The sequence below is a fragment of the Solanum lycopersicum genome, chromosome 4, assembly GCF_036512215.1.
Source record: "Solanum lycopersicum chromosome 4, SLM_r2.1".
NCBI classification, from domain to species: Eukaryota; Viridiplantae; Streptophyta; class Magnoliopsida; order Solanales; family Solanaceae; genus Solanum; species Solanum lycopersicum.
Genome location: NC_090803.1, coordinates 12758067 through 12783777, shown reverse-complemented (window position 1 = coordinate 12783777; position 25711 = coordinate 12758067). Strand labels below are relative to the sequence as shown.

Sequence of the window (25711 nt, the reverse complement as noted above, 5' to 3'; positions counted from 1 at the left end):
GTTGTTTGTCAATATATATGCTCTTGGTGTTTCCGTTTGTTTATTCATAACATCAATTTAAAATTGACATGGTTAGGATTAATTTTAAGGTCCTTTGTCTGTCAAAGTTTAAGTCTGCCGAGGTTTTCTTTTTGGCATGAATATGATATTTCGTGAAGTGTAAATGAATTCGAATGCGAATGTATGTTGCAGTTGACTCGTTAATTCTTTCATCAACGTCTGTTACTTAGACAATGCGTAGGCTGTTCGTGTTGTTGTGCGTTTAAAGATAGTTTCTTTTTTTTGTTCCTTTCACTCGCTTCATCTTAAGTTCAATTTGATGGATGCCTTACATCGACTTAAATTCAATTTTGGTGGGGCTGGTAGGCAGTGTAAGATGTTGTTTTGAGATGGGTGTTGTTTCTTTTGTCGTCTTGCTCGTCGGGTAGCTTCGTTCTTTGCCTTGTTTGTTGCTGTTGTATTAAAATTTGTTTGGTTTGAATGAAGTTAGCCAGTCGGTTAACGCGCCAAGTGACTTACTCATGCGAGATATTCGTCTCCGAATACCCATGAATGCGTAGGATGGCGCGAGAGATAGCTTTGTGTTTTCTTTGGCTTTATTCTGCCTTACTGTCGGATCTTCTTTGTGTGATATCGAAAGGTGTAGTCTGATCAGTTCATTCCTTCTGTTGAACATCTCTGTGGTTTGCTGCTAGATATTCAAAGGTTTCAAAGCTGCGATTCGCGTTTTATCTATTTAGCAACTTGAGCAACTCCGTGATTTATTCTGTTTCTTGCTAAAGTATTGGAGTCGTTCGTGCTTTAGCCTTGCTGTCTAGCTTGTTTTTTTGGGCGTGAGAGAGTCGTCTATATTTCTGTTTTGCATTAGATTTGTCTTGGTTTCGTTATTATCTCATATACTAACTTGTTTCGTTATGCTCCATGTGAAACTCTATTTGAGTCCGTTTGGGACTCTACCCTTGGTTCTTACATTTCGGGAGAGCCTCGAAAGCTAAGAAATTGTGGTCAAGTCAACCCATATAGGCGAAACTTGTCAGAATCGGAATCGCGAAGATTGAAGAATTTGAAGAAATCATTTAGAAATTTCTTTAGTTTATGTTTTGTAATTAATTGTAATGGGCATATGCCCTTGCTGTTTTATTTTCTTGTAATATTTTTGTATGCTTAGACAGGACAGGTAAAAATGGGTCGAAACCCTAAAAACAGGTGGGTCCAAGTTTCGGTCAAGGCGAACAGGACCCGAAAACTTGGACCCAAATCTCTCCCTCTCTCTCTCTCTCTCTCTCTTTACTATTTGCTTATGTTTTGTTTCGAATGTCGTTAACTTAGGGTTAGAAACTCCAACCCCGTCGAAACGCCTCTCTACTTTTATCAAGACTAAAATTAAAAATTGAAGCTTTGTAAAACGATTGATGTTGAAATTTGAAGTTTTGTCTAGAATTGAAGTTTGAGAGAGTTTAACTTTAATAAGAATCATAAAACAATAAATATCGTAAAATTCATAAAAATTGTCTAGGTAAACTTTAAATAAGTTTAATTTCGAAACAGATTCGCAAAAATTGCAAGATAAACAATACATATTCAAAACTTGTAAAATTGGCGTAAAAATCTTAAGAAGTTCAAAAATTCGCAAATCTAAAACAAAAATAGTCAAATAGTTAATCGTCGGAAAACCGCAGTAAACGGAGCGTCTTAGGTGCTTTCTTTTTCGAAACCTTCCTAAGACGCTAATAGGAATCCCGAACCCCTTAAAATATTTTCAAGACAATTTTTTCTGTTTAAGTTGTTTTGGAAATGAGTTTTCTTGATTTTTCCTTAAAAATTAAGTGGCAACTCATAAAAGTCGAAAATACCCGTAAAATAAAACAAACTCTTTTCAAAATATATTTTTCGATAAAACAAGGGAGAGAGAGACTGACAAACAATTTGCTATGGAACAAAAATAAATCAAAGGGTAGTTACTATATTTATTTTATATTAGTAGTTTGTCATTCTATACAATTATTTTATAAATTAAAGTTAAAGGACTTCATTTGATTTTGACTTTAGACCACATATATGTTTGAGTTAACCAACTTTTTCTTGAATGGATCGGGCCCTACGGGCCCTACTAATAACTATACAAATATCTTCTTTTTTACTCGAGAAAACTTATCAAAGGTTGATTTATGTAAATATTTCTTTTAGGCCATTATTTAGAATTTGTCACATTGTTTAGTAGTTGTGAAAATATAGCTCTTTGAGATTGATAAAATATTAAATAAAAAATTTAACTGTTAGAGTAATGTATACTCGTATCATTTTCATCAATTTGCTCCAAATGCATATTTAAACCATTATCTAAATTTTTTTAAAAAAAAAATCATTTACTAAACAATAATCGCAGACAAAATTTCTGGTGATTAATTAATATACAGCTCCAATGTATTTCAACTGTCTTATCTAACATCCTTATCATTACTATTAAGAAATGGGGCCATAACGTAACATTTCTCTTGAATTTTGGCATTTTGCATTTGCCACTTGGTTCCATAGTAAAGCAAGATTAGTAGCCACCGACGATAAATGATGTAGACAAGTTACAGTACTTGTGTCTGATAAAAAAAACGTACTATTTTGAAAATTGACGGATTCAACACGCTCTATTATTGAAGTGTGCGGGCGACATAAGTTGAGAGTACATAACTTACTGCAATTGTATGCAATATGCTTTTGTACCTACAGATATCATATACAAATATACTAGTAATAACAAAAGAACATAGAACCATAAGTTATGAATCCCAGAGCTAGCTGCATTCAAGGGCAGCACTCGGGGCAACGAATCAATCCATTTTCGTTGCAATGTGGACACCTCATCGACTTCCCTTCCTCCTCTTTGAAAAATTTCTGGCTCCCATTGCAACTAGGACACGATACAAACCTCACCTCACCACAACTTTCACAAGTGAATCCATCATTCATAAACGCAAACCCTTCTAAAAGCTTAGCCAATTCTCTGGTGTCATGAAGTTATGTAATCTCTTCTAAACCACCAATGTACTTCCCTCTTATAAACACCTGAGGCAAGCTCAGTGTTTTACCTTGTAAAGCATCTTGTAACTCTTTTCTATACGATGAATCCATAGAGATATCCCTTTCATCTACACATACACGAACCCCTTTAAAGATCATATGCACGGAACAACAATCTTCATAAGTCTTCCTGATTCCCCTTAGACTAGTAAAATACACAACCACCTTATCTTCAGTACCTTTTAAGTAGATATGATCAGTATTACGCGAAAATGAGCTCAAACCCTGATCATGCCTATATTGGTTGGAAGAATACAATGCTTTTCTATAACTTAAAGTTACATTAGGATCCATTTTCACCAACAATGATTCCTCAGACAAATGCTTCCATAATGGCTTCGTACTCGGATGCTCATTAGACTTCACCAATTCTTTCTGAATATCATATACAGGGGACGGAACCATACAAAAATCTATGTCATCTAGGCCTTCCATTAGCTCCCAAGTGTTGATTGTTGCATCAGGAGATGTGGTGGGGTTGTCTAGAACTCGATGATCAAGTGATCCATAGGTAGAGGAAGTGAGTGAAACTAAGTGATTGGTGTCCCCTTTACAAAGAGGTGGATGGTGAATTAGAGGTGTCGGTAGGAAGAATGCTGTTTGAAACTGGAGATGAATGTGAGTTTGATACATCTCTAGTAGCAAAGTCATGATAGGAACGAGAAACGGAGCAACCCATTAATCGAAACACCAAAAAGATTGAATCTTTATGCAAATACACCAAGAGAAAGTGAAGCATAGTATAGGGAAGAAAAGTGAAATAAATGGAAGTGAGAAGAGCTGGTTTAATTCATATAAATTGGGAAAATAAAAGAGTGATAGCCTACCACTTGTGCTGTGAATATTTCATTAGGAAAATACGTCCACTTGAAGTATCGGGTTCAAACTCCGGATATATGAAAAAACAAAAAAAATAAATGGTAGACAATGATCAAAGATTATAAGCAAATATTAAAGGTACATAGAAGTACACAACTTTTTTCTTGAATACATCATTACAAAGTAAGTTTCCTTTTATTGTTTCGAAAACAATACCCCCCCCCCCCCTTTTTCAACAAGAAGCAAGCAACATTACTTTTCATTTACATTGCTCAGACTGCACTAATTTTAGAGATTCAATCTGTAGACATTTTTTAAGAGTCCAAGCAAAATATGGTTTTTCACAAAGACTATAACCAAATTAACAAGATATTTCAACAACTGGATCAGTCTTAAAGAAAGTGCTCCTGTCATGTTTGTTCAACGGTGCATTCGCTTCAAAACGTTTAGGCAAATCAGGATTTGCCAAAAACAAACGTCCAAATGAAACTAAATCAGCATAACTTTCAGTAACTGCTTCATCTCCATTGGTTTTATTGTATCCATCAGAAGCAATGCACTCCTTATTGATTTTAGGCAACGAGGTTTGTCCTTTGGCTCAAACACATGTAGATATAAAAATCCAAGCTTAGTGAGTTCACTAGCCAAATAAGTCGATAGAAATTCTGGGTTCGAGTCTTTTTTTCCATACACTTCAGAAAATAGAGAGAGTTTTACATCAACTCTGTCTGATCCAATTTCATCCACAACTTCTCCTACAATTTTGAGAGCAAGTCTACAACGGTTCTCAATGCTTCCACCATATTCATCGGTTTTATCATTGACTTGATCATTCAAGAACTGATCGATTATGTAGCTGATTGCAGAGTTGATCTCGACTCCATCAAATCCTTCATTTTGAGTAACAACAACATGTTATCAAGTAAAAAAGTTGCGCAATGTTGTAAAGTTGTGTTAAATTAATAGATATGTTATTACCAACTTCAATGGCATTGCGGGCTGCAATTCTAAAATCGTTGACAATGATAGGGATTTCATTAGCTTTTAGTTGCTTTGGTGTCTTCAGGTACTACACATCGTAAAGAACAAAATACAAGAACAACTCAATCACAAAAATAAGCTCAAGAACTGAAAATTGTTCAACATTAACCATACAAGTTAGCTAGCTCGAGAGACGAGGATTGCTTAAGTCCATATAAAGAGACTAGGTCAAATTACCTTCAGCGCAAACATGAGAATCTAGCTAGCATTATATTATATTAAATCCATTAACTGCATTCCAAAACATTATGAAATTGTTGAGAGTTGAATCGGATAATCGGCCCAGATGCCAAAGCTGACAAAAAAAGACACCGCCTTTGCCATGAACAGAGTCAACAATGGGCTTCCATGCCTCTGTTTGATCTTTAGTCTATATTCCAGGCACCTTCAAATACAAAAAGTAACTGAAAATAAATCTCATATATACTAACAGTGAGTTATGAATCATCATCAGTATGCAATTCAGGTCGATTAGAAGGTATAGTATAAGACTAGCTAGAATTGAATGTTGTATGTATGAAAGAAACATATCATAATGTATTTTACCAGAAAATAGATGGTTGTTGTAATACCTCATATATTTTAAGTTCAGAACATGCAGATTTATGGACCACATCAACGAGCTGTAAAAGGAACCATGGACCGTAGATGAGGGTCGTAGATCAGGTTCAGAGTTAGTGAAATTCTTGAGTTCAGAGACAGTTGGCATTCAGCCAGATTTCTACGGGTCGTAGATTGACTCGTAGATCAAAGCAGTTAGACTTGACTTTTAGCCTGATTTATACAGACCATGTCTACAGCCTGTAGATGGAACTACAGACAGTAGATTGGTCGAGTAGATCAAACTTCAGAAACTCAACTTGATTTCTACAAGATTAAACCACGGAGTGTAGATGACCCTCAAAGACGGGTCCCAACAGTTTCTAAGAGGGGCTATTTAAACCCCCAATGTTTTAGTACCTAATTTGGGGATTATATCATGGTATTACTTTCAGTATACTCTCACATAATCTTTCGCCCTAAGCATAGAGCAAGAATAAAAAAGAGCAACCTAGGGTTTCAAGAATCTCAATCAAGTTTTCTTCGAGAACTCTTGTTCTCTCAGGTATATATATATAAGGCTATAATAGTGAATGATTGAGTTCTTCCTCATGCCCTACATACATATTTCAATTAGTAAGACGAAAATCTAGGGTTTTACTCATGATCTATGATTTTCGTCTTTTGTATACTTCCAATTGTTGATCCTTGATTTTTGTGCACTGTTTTCACAATCAAAGTCTTAAAAAAGTAATTAAGAAAGAGTTCTAAGGGTATATTAATCTTTTTAAGTGCATTACTTTCACAAGAAAAGCATGACTAGTTCTAAAGGAGAGCATCAGTTTTAAAGGTAAGTTCAGTATGATCATAAAAGAAGCATTTTTTTAGTATTAACTCAATATAAAGATTTCTATGAGCGTTATTGCACTGTCTTGAGAGTAGTATTGAGCACCGAGTTAGGTAAGGTTTAAATAATCTAAGACCTATAATTGCACCGCCAACGTAGGATAGGATATGCAATTGATTCGGGCGACTCCTCATAAAACCCCATGTAAGGGGTTTGGATCATTAGTTAAGCCTGTTCTTTACCCCGGCAATGGTATAGGATGACTCTAACAACATGTGCAAGACGTTGCATCATCATGATGCTCATATTAATGATTTTTGGTTAGAGCAAAAAAACTAAGAATAGTAAATTATATTATTTTCAGGATTTGCTACTAGTACATACTTTTATGTTGTAAACCTTTGTTGTTAAAGTACACTTGCATGTTTTACTTTTCAGCTATCTATTTACAGTCTATTCCATGAGTTATTCTTTCAGTTTAACCAGTGTTTCATTTAACTATTTTACATAACATACATTCGATATACTGACGTTATTTGACATTCATCTTTAAATAATGCAGGTGATCAGGATCGGCAACAAATACTTCTCTAGGATTACTTTTTATCGTGAGACCTCATTGCTTTCGGAGGGCTCCAGATCATTTATTTCATTCAGTATTCAATAGACAGTTTTAGTAGAGTGTTCAGGTAGTTGCGGTATTGTCCCTAAGCCTGGCAGCGGAACCGGTACATACCGGATTTCAGACCGGTCCGTCCCGGTCCGATTCGGTACCGGTTAGTACCGTTTAGGACCGGTAATTTCCGATTCCGGAAAAGATACCAGGACGGAAATCGGTAAATACCGAAATTTACCGGTTTCGATAATTACCGGTCTGGTCTGGTTAAATTTTTTTTAAAAAATAGATCCATTACTAGCCGTTGGGTAACGACTAGTGGGCCCCCCCAACGACTATTTGAGTAGATTTTCATTCAATAGGAGCCCTACCCCACCCCCTAACTTTTTTAATACCCTAAAGTTTTAAAAATTATACTTTAACCCATTTTTTACTTATAAATACCCCTAAATTTCATTCTTTTAAATCACAAAATCATCTATTCATCTTTTACTCTCTCAACTCTCTACTCTCTATCTCTAATCTCTAATTCTATAATATATAATATTTTAAATTCCGGTGTTGCCTTACTTAGTCTTTGGAATTAGATTTGGAGCTTCAAAATTCAATTTTAAACTTTCCACGTTCGGCTTTCGGCGGTCATAAACGTCTACTTTTTTAAGTAGACGTTCGGTACATTCGTTCTAACTTTTATTTTACGTTTCATTTATTTTTAAATAATTATTTAATTATTTTGTGATTTATTATTTGCATAATTGCATAACATTTTTCGTATTATATTTAATCTCACATTTAATTTTTTAATATGGATTTTGGCAAAAATATTGTTCAAAAAGGAAAGGGAAAAAAAGTGCATTAGAGCGTATAAGAAATATTTGTAACTTTACATCCTCCGATAATGCAAAAACCGATAGTTCTTCTAAATCAAAAACTAAAAAATCTACTATATTAAGAATAAATACGGATGATTATACACATGTTGATGATACAGTTTTTAATATTGATAGTAATTCAGGATTAGATCCTTATCATGAACATTTACAACGTCGCTTTGGTAATTTTGATGAGGATTTGCCTAGTGATAATGATAATGATAATGATATTGATAATTATACTGATACGCCTACTTTTGATGATCATGATGATGATGAAACTGATCCACCTACGGCTACTAATACTCCCAGTCCCGCTCCCTTTTGTTGTCCTGCCCGAGTTCCCCCACTACATCCTAGGGCAAAGGTAGAACGTGTTAAAAAATCGGTTGTTTAGCAATTTATGACACAAAACGAAGATAAAACACAAGCTATTTGTAATAAATGTAAACATATATTAAATCATAAAATTGTTGGCAAATCTGGCGGGACGGGACATTTGAGTAGTCATTTAATGTCTTGTTGTAAAAATGAATTTTTGCATGCTAAAGCGGTAGCGGAAGATAAAAAAACGGTACCCCCCCTTCTTGAAAATGTAGGAGTAGGCGGCTCTAAAATGGTACAAACACAATTAAATCCGTCTAATGTTTCTGGCTCTAGTTTACTACCTTCATATAGTAGAAAAAAAGATCTTGAAGAACTAGCTAAAATGATATGTGTTATGGGTTTGCCATTTAGTTTTGCTGAAAATCCCGATTTTATACATTACATTCAAATTGTATATAATCCAAAATTTAAAGGTTTTGCTAGAAATACAATAAAAAAGGTTGTATTTGATTATCATGCACAACATTTTTAATATCTTCGTTGTTTATTTTATTATAATACTTGTAAAATAGCTATTACTTCTGATATGGGTCGTAGTGTAAATGGTAACGATTATTTGACTGTTACTGCAAATTGAATTGATGAAAATTAGTATACGCAAAAAAGAATTTTAGGTTATAAATGTTGTCAAATGCAAAAAACCGGTAGTTATATTGCTCAAACTATTTTAGATATTTTACAAAGTTATGAAATATGTGATAAAATAAGTAGTATAACCTTAGATAATGCTTCAAGTAATAATTCTGTTGTTCAATATTTAAAAACTACACTTTGTCCTTTCTATGGTGATAATTATCATATTAGGTGTACTGCACATATATATAATTTGATGGTTAGAAATGGTGTAAATATGTATGATAACGGATGTACGAAAGTTGAAAATGCATGTCATTTTATATTTAAATGTCAAGTTAAGTCTCGGCGTAAAGATTTTCAAAATCGCTGTTTTGAAAATAATCTTCCACCTAGAAAATTTTCAAAAAAACAATGGCTACTAGATGGAATATTTTATATGAAATGCTTGTAGTCGCTTATGAATATCGAATATCCTTACAAATGGTTTGGAATGCTCATAATTCTGATATGACATATAGACTAGATGATAATGATTAGCGTGATATAAATGAACTTATAGATTTCGTAAAAGTTTTTTACTTAACTATAAAAAAAATATATGTACTTTATAGTCCATCAATTTGTACTGTTTTGCATGATATTTGTATGATTTTTTCAAAATTATATAAATTTAAAAATAAACCAAGATTTCAACAAACCATTGAAAAAATGATTATAAAATTTAAAAAATATTATATTTCTATTCCTCAAATTTATTTAACTGCATGTTTGTTACACCCTATGTATAAAGATTTCAGTTCATCAAGAATGGTTGAAAAAATATATTTTAACTTAGATATCAATGATGAATTAGAAGAAATTCCTAGTTGTCAACAAGTTAAAGATAACTTAAAAATTGAAGCTAGAAAATTGTATGATTTATATAATGCTAATATAAATTTATCAAGTGAAAATGAACATGAAAGCTCTAGGGTTAGATTTGATGAAAATAATATTGATAATTATTTAGAGGATTATCTTGAATTTTCTCACGATAATAGAAATGATTTTGATGCATATATTAATCAAATTACAGAACCTACTAAAGATATTCTCAAATGGTGGAGAGATCGCACCAAAGGATTTCCAAAACTAGTACCGATGGTTCGAGATATATTAGCAATGCAAGCATCGTCGGTAGCTTCGGAAGGCGTCTTTAGTGCAGCAAGGTTTCAACTTGGAGGGTTTCAACTTGGAGAACATAGGCATTCACTAGCAGCCGACAGCTTGGAGATATCGATATTATTTCGAGATCGGATTAATGCCGAGGGAAGAAATTTGGGTCGTTAACCACTACCGACAAATTTCAGGATGACGTTGATGAAGTAATGCAGGATTATAGTGACGACGGGATTGAAGCAATGGAAGATCTTTCTATTCAACCTATTCCCGGACATGTTACTAAAGAAATGTTGAATGATTTACGAAGGGATTTATATGGTGGCACCAACTATTAGTAAAAGTATGATAATTCGATATTTAATTCAAACTAATATTTTTGTAAATGTAATTGTAATATTAAATTAATAAAAATATAGGTTATTCGCCTTAATTGTTTTTTAATATTGTTGTATTAAATTTAATTTTTAATATAGTCAATTTTAAATTTTATAACTTTAAAATTTAAATTCAAAAATTTCAAACTTTAAGAGTTTGAAATTTAAATTTTATAAATTTAAAATTTTCAAACTTTACAAGTTTGAATTTAAAGTTTGAAAATCTAAATTTGAAACTTTAAAATTTAGAAAATTTTAAATTAAAACTTTAAAGTTTGAATTTAAAATTTTCAAAATTTAAGAGTTTGAAATTTAAAGTTTATAACTTTAAAGTTTGAAATTTAAAATTTAACTTTAAAATTTGAATTTAAAATTTTCAAACTTTAAGAGTGTGTTTGGTATGAAGGAAAATATTTTCTGGAAAGTGTTTTTCAAATTTCTCATGTTTGGTTGGGGCAAAAGTTTTGGAAAATGTTTTCCAAATCAACTCATTTTCCTCAAAATTAAGGAAAATGACTTCCCTTCAAAAATTAAGGAAAACATTTTTCAAAGCTCTCCTTCAATTTTAAATTACATTTTTTTAAAAAAAACATAAATTTTTAAAAAAATATTTTCAATTTCAAAATTTTATTTTTTCACCGATTTCTGACCACCCTCCCCCTCCCCGCCTCCAACACCACCCCCTCCCCAAAAAATTAATTTTACTTTTTAAAAATATTTTCAACTCCAAATTTTTATTTTTAAGCTCCTACCTCCCCCCCCCCCCCCCCGGCCAGCCCCCTACCAACCCCAAAAATTTAATTTTATATTTTAAAAATACTATCAACTTCAAATTTTTATTTTTTCATTCCTACCTCCTCCCTCTGCGTCCCCCTTCCTCCACCTCCACTACCCCCACCCCTTATCACCACCACCCAAAAAAAAATTATTTTTAAAAAATATTCCTCAAAAATATTTTCCATTCATAAATCAAACACTAAAAATCATTTTCAAAAAATATTTTCTACTCACCAACCAAAAATGAGAAAATAAGTCTAAAATCTACTTGTTTTCCAGGAAAACATTTTCTAGGAAAACATGTTTTCCATGGAAAACATTTTTCTTCGTACCAAACACACCCTAAAAATTTGAATTTAAAGTTTAAAAATTTAAATTTATAACTTTAAAGTTTGAAATTTAAATTTTTAATTGCTTAATTATTATAATAAAAATTAGATTCAATTAAAAAAATTAATTTTTTTTAAAATACCGGTTCGTCCCAGTTACCGATCCGGTCCGATCCGGAATACTACCGGTTCACTTCCGGACCGGGACGGAACATTACTAATTTTACCGATTTCCCGGACCGGTCCGGTACCGGTTTCCCAGACCAGTCCAGTACCGATTCCGGAACATTACCGATCCACACAGTACCGGTTCCAGTAATTACCGGTCCGGTTCTCCCGGTTCCGATAATTACCGGTTCCGGTACCACTGTCAGCCTTAATTGTCCCTGACACCTATATATCCCTAGTTCAATAAAAGCTTCATAAACATGTTAGATAAGTCAAATTGAATTATATTTCAACAGTTTCTCAAACATCTCTACTTTCAAACTTATTATTCATAAAATTACTTGAGTCATGTTTTCTACATCGGTTGTTTAGATTATCTTATAAAAACTTCCGCATGGCCAAAGGTTCGCTTGGGACCAGCAATAATTCTGAGTGTTGGTCATGCTCAGGGTATAGACTCAAGGCATGACAGTTATGTTTTTCCACAAGTATCTACTTGTTACGGAATATTCAAATTATAGACTTTATATAGTAAAAAGGGAGAAAGAGAGATATAATTTGCCCATTGGAGATGTCAGAGGCACTAGTTGATTCAGAAATGACAAAGCCCCCCTTAGTAGCTCTTTGAACATAATATTCAATAGCATGTGGATGTGGGGTATTGTTGTATGATCTGTTCCTTGTCATTGGTGGCATCACTACTCTGAACATATAATACAATTTCATAGTCACACAAAAACAAATAAAACAGTTTCTAGTAACACAATTGACAAATTTACACAGTACCTATGAGAGAGCTCAAAACTTCCCATTTTGTAAGGAGTAAGGAGAGGAATTGGGCTGGACTTTGCTGCCATCTCAATCTCAATGAACCTTTTTTCTTGTTAGCTTCACTAAAAACTACTAGCAAATATCAAATTTGTACACGAGTTTGGTCAATATTTAAATGTCTACTCTCACTAAAATATTGTGCTAACCACTAACAACTTGTATGAAAACTATTCAGAATAGATGACCTAATTAAGAATATAAAAGTGCTTAATTAACTTTTAGGTATCTTTACCATTTGAAGTGGGTGGAATAATAAGGGAATAACATATAAATATGTTTTCAATTTGGCTTTTACATCTAAGTCCTCTAATTTTGGGTATATACAAGTAGACATTTAAAATTGTTTAAAATTAAATAAGTAAACGCACTCATTCTGCGTGACATAATATATATAGAATATCATGCGTAAGATATAAAATTGTCATGTAGGATACTACGTAAGACAAATGTGGCTATTTGTTTCGTCTTATACATGCAAGTTTAAATATCTACTTGTACACACCTAAAGTTGGAAGGCATAGATGCAAGTTGAAGCCAAGTTGAAGAGCACATTTATGTTTGGCATAATACATAAATATATCTTTTAACTTGGCTTCATTTTACATTTATGTCACTTAATTTTGGGAGTGCACGAGTAGACATTTAAATTTGTATAAACTTGAGTAAGTAGACATATAAGTCCTACATGACATAGGATGTCACATAGGAATCAAATTGTCATGTAGGACATGTGCGTCTATTTATTCAACTTTATATAAGTTTAAGTGTCGAGTTGTGCACACCCAAAGTTAGAGGACAAAAATATGAGTTGAGGCCAAGTTAAAGGGTATATTTATGCATTATGGCTTTATATTTTATGCCAAAAAAATCAAAGCTTAAAAAGGTAAAGTGCTCTACCTACATAGAGGTGTGCCAAAATTGAACCGATCAATATATCAGACCGATAAAAATATTATTGGTTTATTATTTTAAGTTATTGGGTTAACGAATTTTAATGGTTTTATTTTAAAAAATAAACTTATCGATTAAGTTTTTATTTGTTAATATTGGGTTATTGGTAAACTGATTTTGTGGTTTGTACCTTTTCTTATTAGCCTTGATCAATTCACATTGTTGGTCTACTTCTTGTATGTGTGTTAGACATGTATAGTGCTTTTCATTCTAGTTATTACTATTGCTATTTTATGGTCATTATGTGAAGTTACATTATCATCTCTTCGCGTTAAATTATTGGAGAAGTTATATATTTGTTTGATGAGCATTTTCTTATTGGTTAAACAAAAAACGGAATCATTAAGGATCAAAAACCGTACATCGAAAATCGATAAAAAAATATTTTAATGGTTTGGCTATTGGTTAGCATATTTAAAAATCGGCAACTGATAGAACGAATTGATAATACATAGAACTGGCCGATGCACACCCTTATCCAGGATTTCAAAAGGATCGATGAGAGCACTATTACGAAAAAAACGCATCTAAGATATAAATTTGATCAGTTTGACCTTTAGGTTCGCAATATGAACTGTTAAATTTTAAAAATTATAGGTCCAAATACATAATATTGCTAGTTTTAAATTTTAATATACACATTTGATTTGATTATATAAATTACTTTTAGAAATTTCAATGTAACACTCTTTATCTTTGAAGTATTAAAGAAAAAAAATAAAAGAAAAATTAGTTGAAACGTCAAAAGTGTTACTGAAACAACTAGAAGAGGTGTTACTCAAAAAGGAATATAGATATAAGATTTTAGATTTCTATCTTGACTTAGAGATGACACTCAATCATCATTGTATTTTTATATTGTACTTTGAATGTGGGTTCATACATTTGTATTTAAATATTGTTTAAAAAATATAAAACTACTATAAATGATCTAGAGAGGGGAGCATGGGTTCAGTAAACCACGGAACTCCCTTTAGATACGCTTCTACCTATATACACCCTCTCGATGTCTTGGAAAGTATAAAAGGAAACTCAACTTGAACTATGCATTCCAAGAAAAGTTTTTTTTCCGACAACTTATATGGTAACTTTCCGACATACCAGTTGTTTCTTCCACAAGCCATAACTCATCCTTGAAAGTATGAAATCCTTAGTTTTCCTCCTATCACACAGTTTGGTGTACTCTTATAAATAAACTCGAAAGAGGTTATACCGACTCATTATCTCTGATCTAAAGGATTAAGAAATAGCAATGTATGAGCTGAGCTTAATACTTTATAAAAAAACATTGGCTTCCAACAAAGCATGTGTCCCAAAGTCCAAGATAGTTATCATGCAGATGAAATATGTAATGCAAGTTGAGACTTCAACGAGATAATTGGTCTTTGCCCACGCAGTTAACATGCATAAGGGGCGGCTAATTATATAAATTTAAGAAAGAAATAAAGACTTTCAATCGATAAAATTATTCTATAAACCACATTCATTGAAAACATAGATGTTGGCAGGTCAAATAAGATGGGTGGGCTGATTGACATTTTCAATTCAAATTTTGAAAAATATTTGCTCATGTTCTCAAATATTTAAATTAATCATATGATATATATATATATATATCACCTCATGTAATTATACGCATCAGCTTAAATATGAAATGAAGTCTTACAACTTATTGAGGCTAATGCTTAAAAGACTTGATTCTATAGTTATACGGTGGGATGGACTTGACTCTAGATCAGGTTTTGGATTTGAGTTTTTGGTACGTGAATAATCTTGTAACTTGTAAGGGAGCATTTTCCAGTAATGAGCCTAATGCAGCCCTAATTAATTGAAGCCCTAATTAGTGTTATCAAAGTAATGTTTTAAGTGCGTTAAAGCTCTAAAGCAAGACTCAGAATATATTGAGTGTTTCACCTTGCTTAATGTGTTCTTCAGTGTCATTATCAAGGTTTTAGACTTACTTTTCTTTGTTGACGAACCTCTTCTGTAGAGATGACACTAAGCAATTTATATTTTCACTTTATCGTGATTATTTTTCTATTTTAATTCATATAGTTGTCATTTATGCTTCCAAATTATTCTTGGGCTCTCTCTCTCTCTCTCTCTATATATATATATATATATGTGTGTGTGTGTGTATATATATATATATATATGTATCTATTTTTGTCTGCATTTAAGCTTTTTTTGTTAAAGTCCACACTTAATTTACACTTTGGCTTACAGCCTCAACAAACATTAAAGTTTTTTTGTGTTTTTTTTGCTTTTGATAACACTAGCTTCAATATGAGTATCAAACACCGCATGAAAAACCGCAAAAATATGCGATAATGGTCAAGAATATAGGTACATATGAGTGGGCATAATATGGCTCATATAAATAATATTATTTTGGTGTTGTTTCAAATTTATTTTTCTCTACCTAAAAATTTTGTTAGAGTAACAAAGTAACAATAACGAAAGTGGTGAACGATTGACCACAAACAAGTAGATTGTCTATAAATAAATTTATTTATATTGTTGTCGTGTACATTTTAACGGTCTTAACTTATTTATAGGTAATATTAATTATCGAAAACTGTCACATAATTTTTTATACAAGGAGTTATTCTAACGATAAAATTATCGGATTATATATTTTCATGTAAAAAATATAGAAAAAATGATATTAAATCGCTACATAAAAACATCACCTCAATTTTTACAAGACAAATATATCATCAAACGTATATTATGATAAATTATGCAAAAGATAAAAATGATTAGATATCAAAATACTTTTTATCATTCATTATATATTTACAATTCTTGAGATACGTGATAATGTCAAATCATTAAATTTCTATTGAAATGTTCTTAAAACCTACTAAAATTTACTCTTTTTTCTTAAAACAGTCAGACTACTGAAAAAAATTATTCAAAAGTTTAGAAAGATTATTTGTGCCCTCACGAAGTGTAGGCAAAGTTCCTAGGTTACTTCATAATTTGACATACACTCCCACAAGCTGCACAAAGCTAACTAGTAAATCATCATCATTTATCTTACCAAATTACAAGATAAAAGTTATGTTATTTACGCTCTTCAAAAATATTGTCGATGTCTATTTTTAAGGCACATATTTCAAGAGTCTAAGCAAGAAATCTAGGATAAAAGTACTGAACTTCTTGCATACATCATACAAAGTAAGTTTTCTATTTTGAGAAAACAACAGCCCCTTTATCAACTAGAAGCAAGATCTTTATCTTTCACCAAGATATTATAACCTAACAAGCAATTTCAAGTAATGGATAATCAGTGTAGCCCAGAACTGGATCAGTCCTATAGAAAGTGCTCTTATCATGCTTGTTTAATGGTGAATTCACTTCAAAACGATTAGGCAAATCAGGATGATTTGCCAAAAACAAACGGCTCAATGACACCAAATTAGAATAACTTTCAGTAATTGCTTCATCAATCAGTTTTATTGTATCCACCAGAAGCAATAAGTGTCCCTTCAAATGCATTCCTAATTGATTTTAGGCAACAAGGTTCATCCCTTGGCTCAAACACATGTAGATATAAAACTCCAAGTTTAGTGAGTTCACTAGCCAAATAAGTCGACAGAGCTTCTGGGTTTGAGTCTTTTCTCACGTACACTTTGGAAAACAGAGATAGTTTTACGCCAACTTTGTCTGCTCCGATTTCTTCCACAACTGTTCCTATAATTTCCAGAGCAAGTCTACAACGGTTCTCAATGTTTCCACCATATGCATCGATCCTATCGTTGACTTTGTTAGATTTGTATATAGATGATCAATAACTGCAGAAACTCCATTAATGGAGCAGAGCATACATGTGAGAGATGAACAGAGCAAGCAATTGTTGAGTTTGGAAGAAATGGAAAATGTGTGTTCTCTATTCCCATGCTTCTAGTATTTATACATGTACATACAATGAACTTCTAACTAACTTCAACTAACTAACTAATTAACAGAATTCAACTAACTAATTAACAGAATCAGCTAACTAACTCCTTTACAATAATATAATTAGTTGAATTAAAGTATAACTAATCTCAACACCCCCCCCCCCTCAAGTTGGAATGCATATGTTGTCAGACAACTTGCGTAAAATAGTTGAATACTTTGGTCCAGTGAGGCTTTTGGTTAAAATATCAGACAGTTGTTCATCAGTAGGAATGTGATGCAGAATCACAAGTCCTTCATGTAGTTTGTCTCGAACAAAATGGCAGTCAACCTCTATGTGCTTGGTTCTCTCATGAAACACAGGATTGTTTGCAATATGGATGACCGCTTGACTGTCAATAGGTCGAGAAGGTTTTTCACCTAATTCACAAAACAAACGTTCAAGCCAAACCAACTCTCCAACTACTTTTCTTATTACCCTGTACTATGCTTCGGATGAAGAAAGTGAAATAGTAGTCTGTTTCTTGGATTTCCAACTTATAGGATAGTTCCCCATGAGTACACTATGTATCCACTCACTGATTTTCTGGAATCGGCGCATGCAGCCAGTCTGAATCGCAATAAGCAGTGATGGTATAGTTAGGATCTTTGGATAGATAGATTCCCAGTGTATGACTATTCTTCAAATATCTCAATACATGGAAAGCAGCCTTCAAGTGAGGCTCTCTAGGTGTTTGTAAAAACTGGCTGAGATGTTGTACACTAAATGCAATGTCCAATCTAGTATTTGTAAGGAAATTCAACTTTCCCACTAATTTCCTATAGTATGTTGGATCAGTTAACAGAGTTCCTTCATGAGACTTCAACTTAATCACACTGTCGAGAGGAGAAGTAGTTGGACTATAATGTGAACAATAAAACTCTTTGAGTAAGTCTGTGGTAAATTTCTTCTGTGTGATGAATACCCCATCTTGTTTGTAGAGAATCTCCAACCCCAGAAAATAATGAAGTCTTCCTAGATCCTTAATTTTGAACTGGTCATGTAAAAATGACTTTAAGGATGTAATCTCATCTAGATCAGTTCCTGTCAATATTATATCATCAACATACACTGCTACAAAAACCTTAGTTGACTTATCCTTCTTGTAGAACAATGAGTAATCACTGGTAGAATGTGAATATCCTCTTGAATACAATGCCTTTGCTAATTTTTCATACCATTGCCTACTAGCTTGTTTCAACCCATACAAAGACTTGTTAAGTTTACAGACAAGTCTTTTTTTATTCACCTGCAGTCCCTGTGGAAGTTCCATATATACTTCTTCATTCAAATCTCAATGTAGAAATGCATTATTCACATCCAGCTGATATAGGTCCCAACCTTTCTTAACAGCTAAACTGATTAATAGTCACACAGTGGTCATCTTTACTACTGGAGAGAATGTCTCATTATAATCAATACTAGCTTGTTGAGTGTATCCCTTGACTACAAGTCTAGCTTTGAATCTTTCCACAATTCCATCAGCCTTATGTTTAATCTTGTAGACCCATTTGCATCTAATTGGTTTCTTCCCTGCAGGTAAATGAACTAAACTCCAGGTATTGTTAGCATGCAAAGCTTCAAATTCAAGTGTCATTGCTGATTGCCAAGCAGGAATCATGGCAGCCTCTCCATATGTACTTAGCTCACTATCATGAAATATGTTTTCAATTAACTGCTGACTTTCAGTGTTAAAACTGGTAAGAGAAAATTGTTGATCATTGGTGTTATTGATGCTATTAGAAGGGTGGTAAATTGATGATTGAGGTTGTAAATTGGGAAGGTTATATATATATTCATTTAGGTATTTTGGTACAGAATGTGTCCTACTTGTTCTTCTAGGTGTATTGGTTGATCTTTGTGAACTGGAAATGGTAGTAATAGGTTGTTGTGAACTGGAGGTAGAAGTATTAGAAATGGTAATATGTGGAGATATTTCTGGATTAATTGATGGAGTAGTATTATCAGTGTGTGGTAAGTTGGCATTAACAGAGTTATCTGTGACAGTAATCAGGGTGTTTTCGTTCAAATCATGAACATTATTCAAAGGACTGTTTGTGCAGTTCAACAATTCAAAATTAACATCAAGACACCTCAATACAGAATTAAAACTAGAATCAGGAAAAGAAAGAGCGAAAGGAAAGATACTTTCATGAAATAAGACATCTCTTGAAATATGTATTTTCTTGGTGCTCACATTTAAGACCTTGTATCCCTTTGTGTTGAATGAATATCCAATGAAAATATGAGGAACTGATCTAGATTCGAACTTATCCTTGTGAGTTTTAAGAGTGATAGGATAACAAAGACAGCCAAAAGATCTTAGGTGTGAATATGTAGGCGGTTTTTGGTATAATACTTCAAAAGGAGTTTTGTTTTGAATGGCTTTGGATGGTAGTCTGTTCACTAGATAGGTTGCAGCTAAAATGCACTCTCCCTAATAATTCATGGGAAGTTTGGACTGATACAATAAACTTCTGGCAATCTCAAGTAGATATTTATGTTTTCTTTCTACCACACCATTTGTTGTGGTGTGTATGGGCAAGTTTTTTGATGTATGATTCCTTTGTTTTGCAGAAAATTAGTTGTTTCTTTATTGACAAATTCCATACCATTATCAGTTCTTATTGTTTTAATGGTGATATTGAACTGATTTTCTACCAAGGATGTAAAAGCTTTTATGGCTTGGAGGGTGTTGCTTTTGCAACTGATAAGTTGAGTCCATGTTGACCAGCTATAATCATCAACTATTGTGATGAAATATTTGATTGTCATATGTTGGTGTGTGATAAGGTCCCCATAAGTCTATGTGGAGAAGATCAAAAATTTTTGTAGAAGAAGATGTTGAGTTTGATGAGAAAGGCATTCTTGCTTGTCTTGCCATGGGGCAGACTGTGCATATAAAAAGTTGTTTGGGTGAGAATTTAAAAGGTATAGTGTGGATACCCTTCATTTTAACAAAAGGAACATGTCCTAATCTAGTGTGCCACAAGTAGTCTACATTATTTTCATGAGATGTACATAATGAAAAAGATTTAGTGGATTCAGAACAATTAGTAGAAGTAACAGATGAATTCATGTTACAACAAGCTGTTTTATTTCTTGAAATGACAGATGAGGAAATATGATGTAAAGCTTGTTCACTAGGAGCATGTGAAGAAGAACAATGAACATTAGAGGCATGTGAAAAAGGACAATGAGATAATGGTGTAAATGAGGTGACAGAATTAGGACACCTTGAGCAGACAGAATTAGGACACCTTGAGCAGAAGAAGTAAAGGCCACTCCTTGATGGTCTGACTTCTCATTGCTTCTCCTCTTGGACTAAAATAGAGAAGGCTTGTGACATAGTTGGCAGTGGGTTCATCATTAGAATACTCCCTCTAACGATAGTATAGACCTCGTTAAGCCCCATTAAAAACTGGATAAGCTTCCTATCCTGCTCCGCCTTGTGCATTTTGGTCTTACCACCACAATTGCACAAGCAAGTACATTGAGTATTAGGATCCAGAGTATTAAGCTCTTCCCAGAGTCTTCGAAGCATGGAATAGTACCCTATAATGTCCAAATTTCCTTGGGCGAGATCATTAATTTCTTGTTGAAGTTGATAGAGTTTCGCACCGTTTGTCTGATCATACCTATCTTGCAGTTCCTCCCACAATTTCATTGCATTATTAACATATTGCAGGCTATCAGCTAAATCCTTTGATAGAGAATTGAGGATCCATAATGTGACCATATCATCACAACGTTCCCATTGAGCAAATGTGGGTGAATTTACATTTGGTTTCTGCACTTTGCCATTAATAAAACCTACTTTGTTTTTCACAGATAATGCACGAAGAACTCCACGTCGCCATGATCTATAACCAGTTCCGTCAAAAATCATCGAAATTATAGCAGACCCAGCACTTTCTCATGGATGCATGTACAGTGGCTGACTAGCATCGATGACTTGCCGGTTTGGGATTGGAGGAACATCTGCATTTTGATCCATGAGTTTGCAGGATGTTGATGGAAAAATTGAGCTAAACCTTTGAGATCTAAGTACAGAAATCGAAAAAGAAAAATTCGAGAAGATGAAGAAGATGAAGAACAATTATTCGTGAAAGAAATGAAGAATGAATGAATGATGCAGAAGATGAAGAAGAGATCAGTGTATGTGCTCTAATACCATGTTAGATTTGTATATAGATGATCAATAACTGCAGAAACTCCATTAATGGAGCAGAGCATACATGTGAGAGATGAACAAAGCAAGCAGATTGTTGAGTTTGGAAGAAATGGAAAATGCGTGTTCTCTATTCCCATGCTTCTAGTATTTATACATGTACATACAACGAACTTCTAACTAACTTCAACTAACTAACTAATTAACAGAATTCAACTAACTAACTAATTAACAGAATCAGCTAACTCCTTTACAATAATATAATTAGTTGAATTAAAGTATAACTAATCTCAACAGACTTGATCGTTCAAGAATTGATCGATTATGTAGCTGTTCGCAGCGTTGATTTCCACTCCGTCAAATCCTTTAATTAGGAATGCTAACATGTTAATTAAGTGATCATTTATCAAGTAAAAGTTGTGCAATGTCCTAAAGTTGTGCTAAAATAATGGATAAGTTACCAGCTTCAATGGCATTGTGGGCTGCATTTCTAAAATCGTTGATGATGAGAGGGAGTTCATTAGCTTGAAGTTGCTTTTGTGTTGGTCTGAAGTACTCACCATCGTCAGGTACTACACGTCGTAAAGAACAAAATACAAGAGCATTCATTATTGTTATTCCATTAGGTTAATATATCAAAAATTGGATCTTGAACATAACTCAATCGCAAAAATAAACTCAAGAACTGATAGATGTCCACCATTAGCTCACAAAGGCAGCACAATAAGCTAGTTAGCTCACGGGACAAGGATTGTCTAAGTCCATATAAAGAGGCTAGGCCAAATGATCTTCACAGCAAACGTAGAATCTAGCTAGCAATGTATCAAATCCAAGTTAATTTAATGAATTTATTACCTGCATTCCAAGCTATAAGGAAATTGTTGAGAGTTGAATCGGATAGTCTCCCTGGATGCCAAAGCTGGCAAAAAAGACACCACCTTTGCCATGAACAGAGTCAACAATAGGCTTCCATGCCTCTGCTTGATCTTCAGTCCAAATTCCAGGCATATTTGGGGACCTTCAAATACAACAATAATTAAAATCTCAATCTCAATATACATAGTTAGGGTCGGCTTTATGAATTATAAGGTAGGTACATCTTTATGTCAGAACACATTCCATTTCAAAATTCAAAAATTTGGAGTTCTCTAACACTATATATTGTGCATGATATGTAGTGGCTTAAAAATTTCTACAAACAGCATCTGAATGAAAATACTTAAGATATAAAGTTTTTCATAAACAGAAAAACATATACACAGAAATTAAAACTATTTACCCATTGGAGATGTCCGAAGCACTAGCTGATTCAGAAATGATAAAGCCCCCCTTAGTGGCTCTTTGAGCATAATATTCAATAGCATGTGGCTGTGGAGTATTATTTTATGATCTGTTCCTTGTCATTGGTGGCATCACTACTCTGCATATCACAACATGATACAATATATGCTTCAGTTTCTCAATCAAATCATCATCACTAATTCTTAATTAGCTGTCTCCGCAAAGTGAAGATACATATTATAATGCCAAAAACAAAGACCAATAATTAGTTATTTGAATGTCATTGAGTAGAGAAAATCGAAAACAAATCAACTTGAGATTTAACCTTGGTCCCTAGTATGAAGGAGTATCTACTGTGCTTACTAGTAGGTATTATTAAACTCGTGCGGGTATCTCAGAAAAAGGCCTTTATCTTAATGCTAGAACCTTTTCACGAGTGAGCCCGGGCATGAGACTACCTTATAAGAACAAAAAAATGGGGTCCAGCATACTGTATAGGGCATCATATAATTAAAATAACATTTTTAATTGACAATATTAGGAGAAGAACACCAGTAGTGATATTCATAACTTGAACAAGAAAAGAAGAAGAGGGAACAAAAACTTAGTAGATAATAGGGAAGTCCTCTACCTCTGAAGAATCATCTATTGGTGAGCAAACCAGTCCTTTTCATTTTCATATGAAGGTTTCCAAGTAATGAGTGAATAACCTCAGTTTCACAATGAGATGTATCACCAACTAAAAATACATGAACTCTGTTCTCAACTGCTATCCAGCTACAACCTGGTTGCTTCTTCAATCCTATGTCCTTCATTTGTGTCCTCAGCTTTGCAGCTTCTTTCCACTTTCCATTTGAAGCACACAATTTTGACAACGACAAATAGGTACCCGAACTTTTAGCTTCGATCCCTAATAGTTTCATTGCAGCCAATTTTCCTGTTTCTGAATCTCCATGAAGATTACAACCTGAAAGAAGAGCTCCCCAAATGAACGCTGATTCTGTTCTTGGAAGCTGTTCAATAACAACCAAGGCATCTTTGAGTCTTCCAGCTCGGCCGCAGAGATCTACAAGGCATGTATAATGGTCCTCTCTAAATTTTATGGAATCGTCTCTACAAAGCTCATCAAAGTACTTTAACCCTTCCTCCACCAAACCTGAGTGGCTGCAGGCAGCAAGCAATCCCACGTAAGTCACATCGTTTGGTTTGAACCCCAGTTGCAGCATTTCTTTGAAAAGATTGATTGCATCTCTTCCAAAACCATGGTGAGTATATGCTGCAATCATAACATTCCAAGAGATCAGATCTCTCTGGCCTCTCAGGCCATCATCAAATATTTTCCTTGCAGTTGCTACGTCTCCACATTTTGAATACATGTTTATAAGTGCTGATATGACAACTTCATTCATCTGATATGTTGTTTTGTTAATTACTTGGTGAATTTGCATTCCCTCACTAAGACCGGCTAAGTCACTGCAAGCACCCAAAACACTCACAAAAGTTCCTTCATTTGGTTTCACCAAAACATCCATTTGCATTTCACAGAAATTTCTTAGTGCTTCTTCACTTCTTCCCTTTAGCATGTAGCCATTAATCATTGTTGACCAAGAAACCACGTCTCTCTGCCTCATTTTATCAAACAATATTCTAGCTCTGCCGAGTTCCCCATTTTGGATGAATCCCATGATCATAGTATTCCACGAAGAGACGATCTTTTCTGGCATAATTTCAAACAGTTCAAACGCTTCATCAAGTCTCGAGTTTTGTGTATACCCAGTAATCATTGCATTCCAAGAAACCACATTGCGTTCAGGAGTCCTATCGAAAAGTGTTCTAGCCTCCTCGACTCTCCCATTCCTTGACAACCCTGCTATCATTGTAGTCCAAGACACCACATTCTTCTCAGGCATCTGATCAAAAAGCACTCTTGCCTCATTGATTCGCCCATTCTGAGCCAATCCTGCTATAACCATGTTCCAAGAAACCACATTTCTCTCCCCCATCTTCCAGAACAATTCCAAACCCTTATCAATTCTACCATTTCTTGCATACCCATCAATTAAACTATTCCATGAAACCACATTCTTCTCAGGCATTTCATTGAAAAGCATCTCAGCCTCAAGAATCCGATTCATCCTGGCATAGGCAGCTACCATAGCTGTCCAAGTTACAACATCTCTCTTTGCATCAGTCCTGTCAAATAATTCCCTTGCTTTATCAATCTTCCCACATCTTATATAACCTGAAATCATCGCTGTCCATGACACCACATCTGGTTCAGACATTTTATCAAACAGCTTCCTTGCTTCATCAACCTGACCCTCTTTGCTTAGCTTTGAAATAATCCTATTTGACCTGGAAACATCTTGGTTACATGTGTAATCTACTCTGGGAAGTAAAGAATAATGCTTTATGGATTGATTGATGAACTGAAGTTTCGTTTGAAGCTTTAAAACTGAATTGCAGAATTTGACAAAATGTCTGAGCTTTACTGGAGCAAGAAACAGCTTCAACATCTCAATCTCAAGCCTTGGCACATTGGACTATTAGATCAATTGACTAATACAAAATATAAGCTAGCTCTAGAAATCTCGAATCCAAAGCCTAGGTAAAAATTTCGAAATATTCTGATATGAATCCAAATTTAATGGTGACAACAAGTGAGACTAGTTTGCTTTTCATAATCCAACATTAGTAATGATGTGGTTGGTTACCTTATTCATACCTGCATAAATCAACTTTACAATATGCCTATGTTAATTGTCATTTTTGTTGCCCATTTGAGTTTTGAAATGGCCAAATGATCTATTTAGATAAACGAACACACATTTTAATCCACTAGTAAAGTACCGACACTTATATTAACTTTTGAAACTTGTGATCATAAAGCACTTATACGACTGCTAGAGCTAGTCATTTTTGATAAATAATATCATTATTAGTTTGAGA

At 33.7% G+C, this 25711-nt stretch overlaps 2 protein-coding genes, 1 long non-coding RNA gene and 2 pseudogenes across 6 annotated transcripts; all 5 read right to left on the bottom strand.

The window, feature by feature from the left end:
- Positions 1-2653: 2653 nt before the first annotated feature.
- LOC101262204 (uncharacterized protein At5g39865) lies at positions 2654-3864 on the bottom strand. Its single transcript, XM_010321361.3, is given in 1 exon segment — positions 2654-3864. A coding segment is annotated over 1 exon segment (927 nt). The 5' UTR covers positions 3727-3864; the 3' UTR covers positions 2654-2799.
- Positions 3865-4125: 261 nt separating this feature from the next.
- On the bottom strand, positions 4126-5644 carry LOC101261909 (12-oxophytodienoate reductase-like protein; annotated as a pseudogene).
- Positions 5645-11869: 6225 nt separating this feature from the next.
- Positions 11870-12519, bottom strand: LOC138348270 (uncharacterized). Its single transcript, XR_011220587.1, has 2 exons — positions 12369-12519; positions 11870-12285 (listed from the first exon to the last, which is right to left on the bottom strand). It is a non-coding gene; the product is annotated as an uncharacterized lncRNA (long non-coding RNA).
- Positions 12520-16414: 3895 nt separating this feature from the next.
- On the bottom strand, positions 16415-17157 carry LOC101261611 (12-oxophytodienoate reductase-like protein; annotated as a pseudogene).
- LOC101261318 (pentatricopeptide repeat-containing protein At2g35030, mitochondrial) lies at positions 16415-25710 on the bottom strand. 4 transcript variants are annotated; one of them, XM_019213488.3, is made up of 5 exons: positions 23394-25710; positions 22761-22901; positions 22337-22499; positions 21943-22053; positions 16415-17164 (listed from the first exon to the last, which is right to left on the bottom strand). In XM_019213488.3, exon 1 carries the CDS (start codon positions 25276-25278, stop codon positions 23404-23406), a length of 1875 nt encoding a protein of 624 aa, XP_019069033.1. In that variant the 5' UTR covers positions 25279-25710; the 3' UTR covers positions 16415-17164; positions 21943-22053; positions 22337-22499; positions 22761-22901; positions 23394-23403. The 4 variants fall into 4 exon arrangements, with proteins under 4 accessions (XP_019069033.1, XP_025886453.1, XP_019069034.1 ...); XM_026030668.2 differs by lacking the exon at positions 16415-17164 and adding an exon at positions 20368-21353; XM_019213489.3 differs by lacking the exon at positions 16415-17164 and adding an exon at positions 20368-21291.
- Between the last annotated feature and the right edge of the window lies 1 nt (position 25711).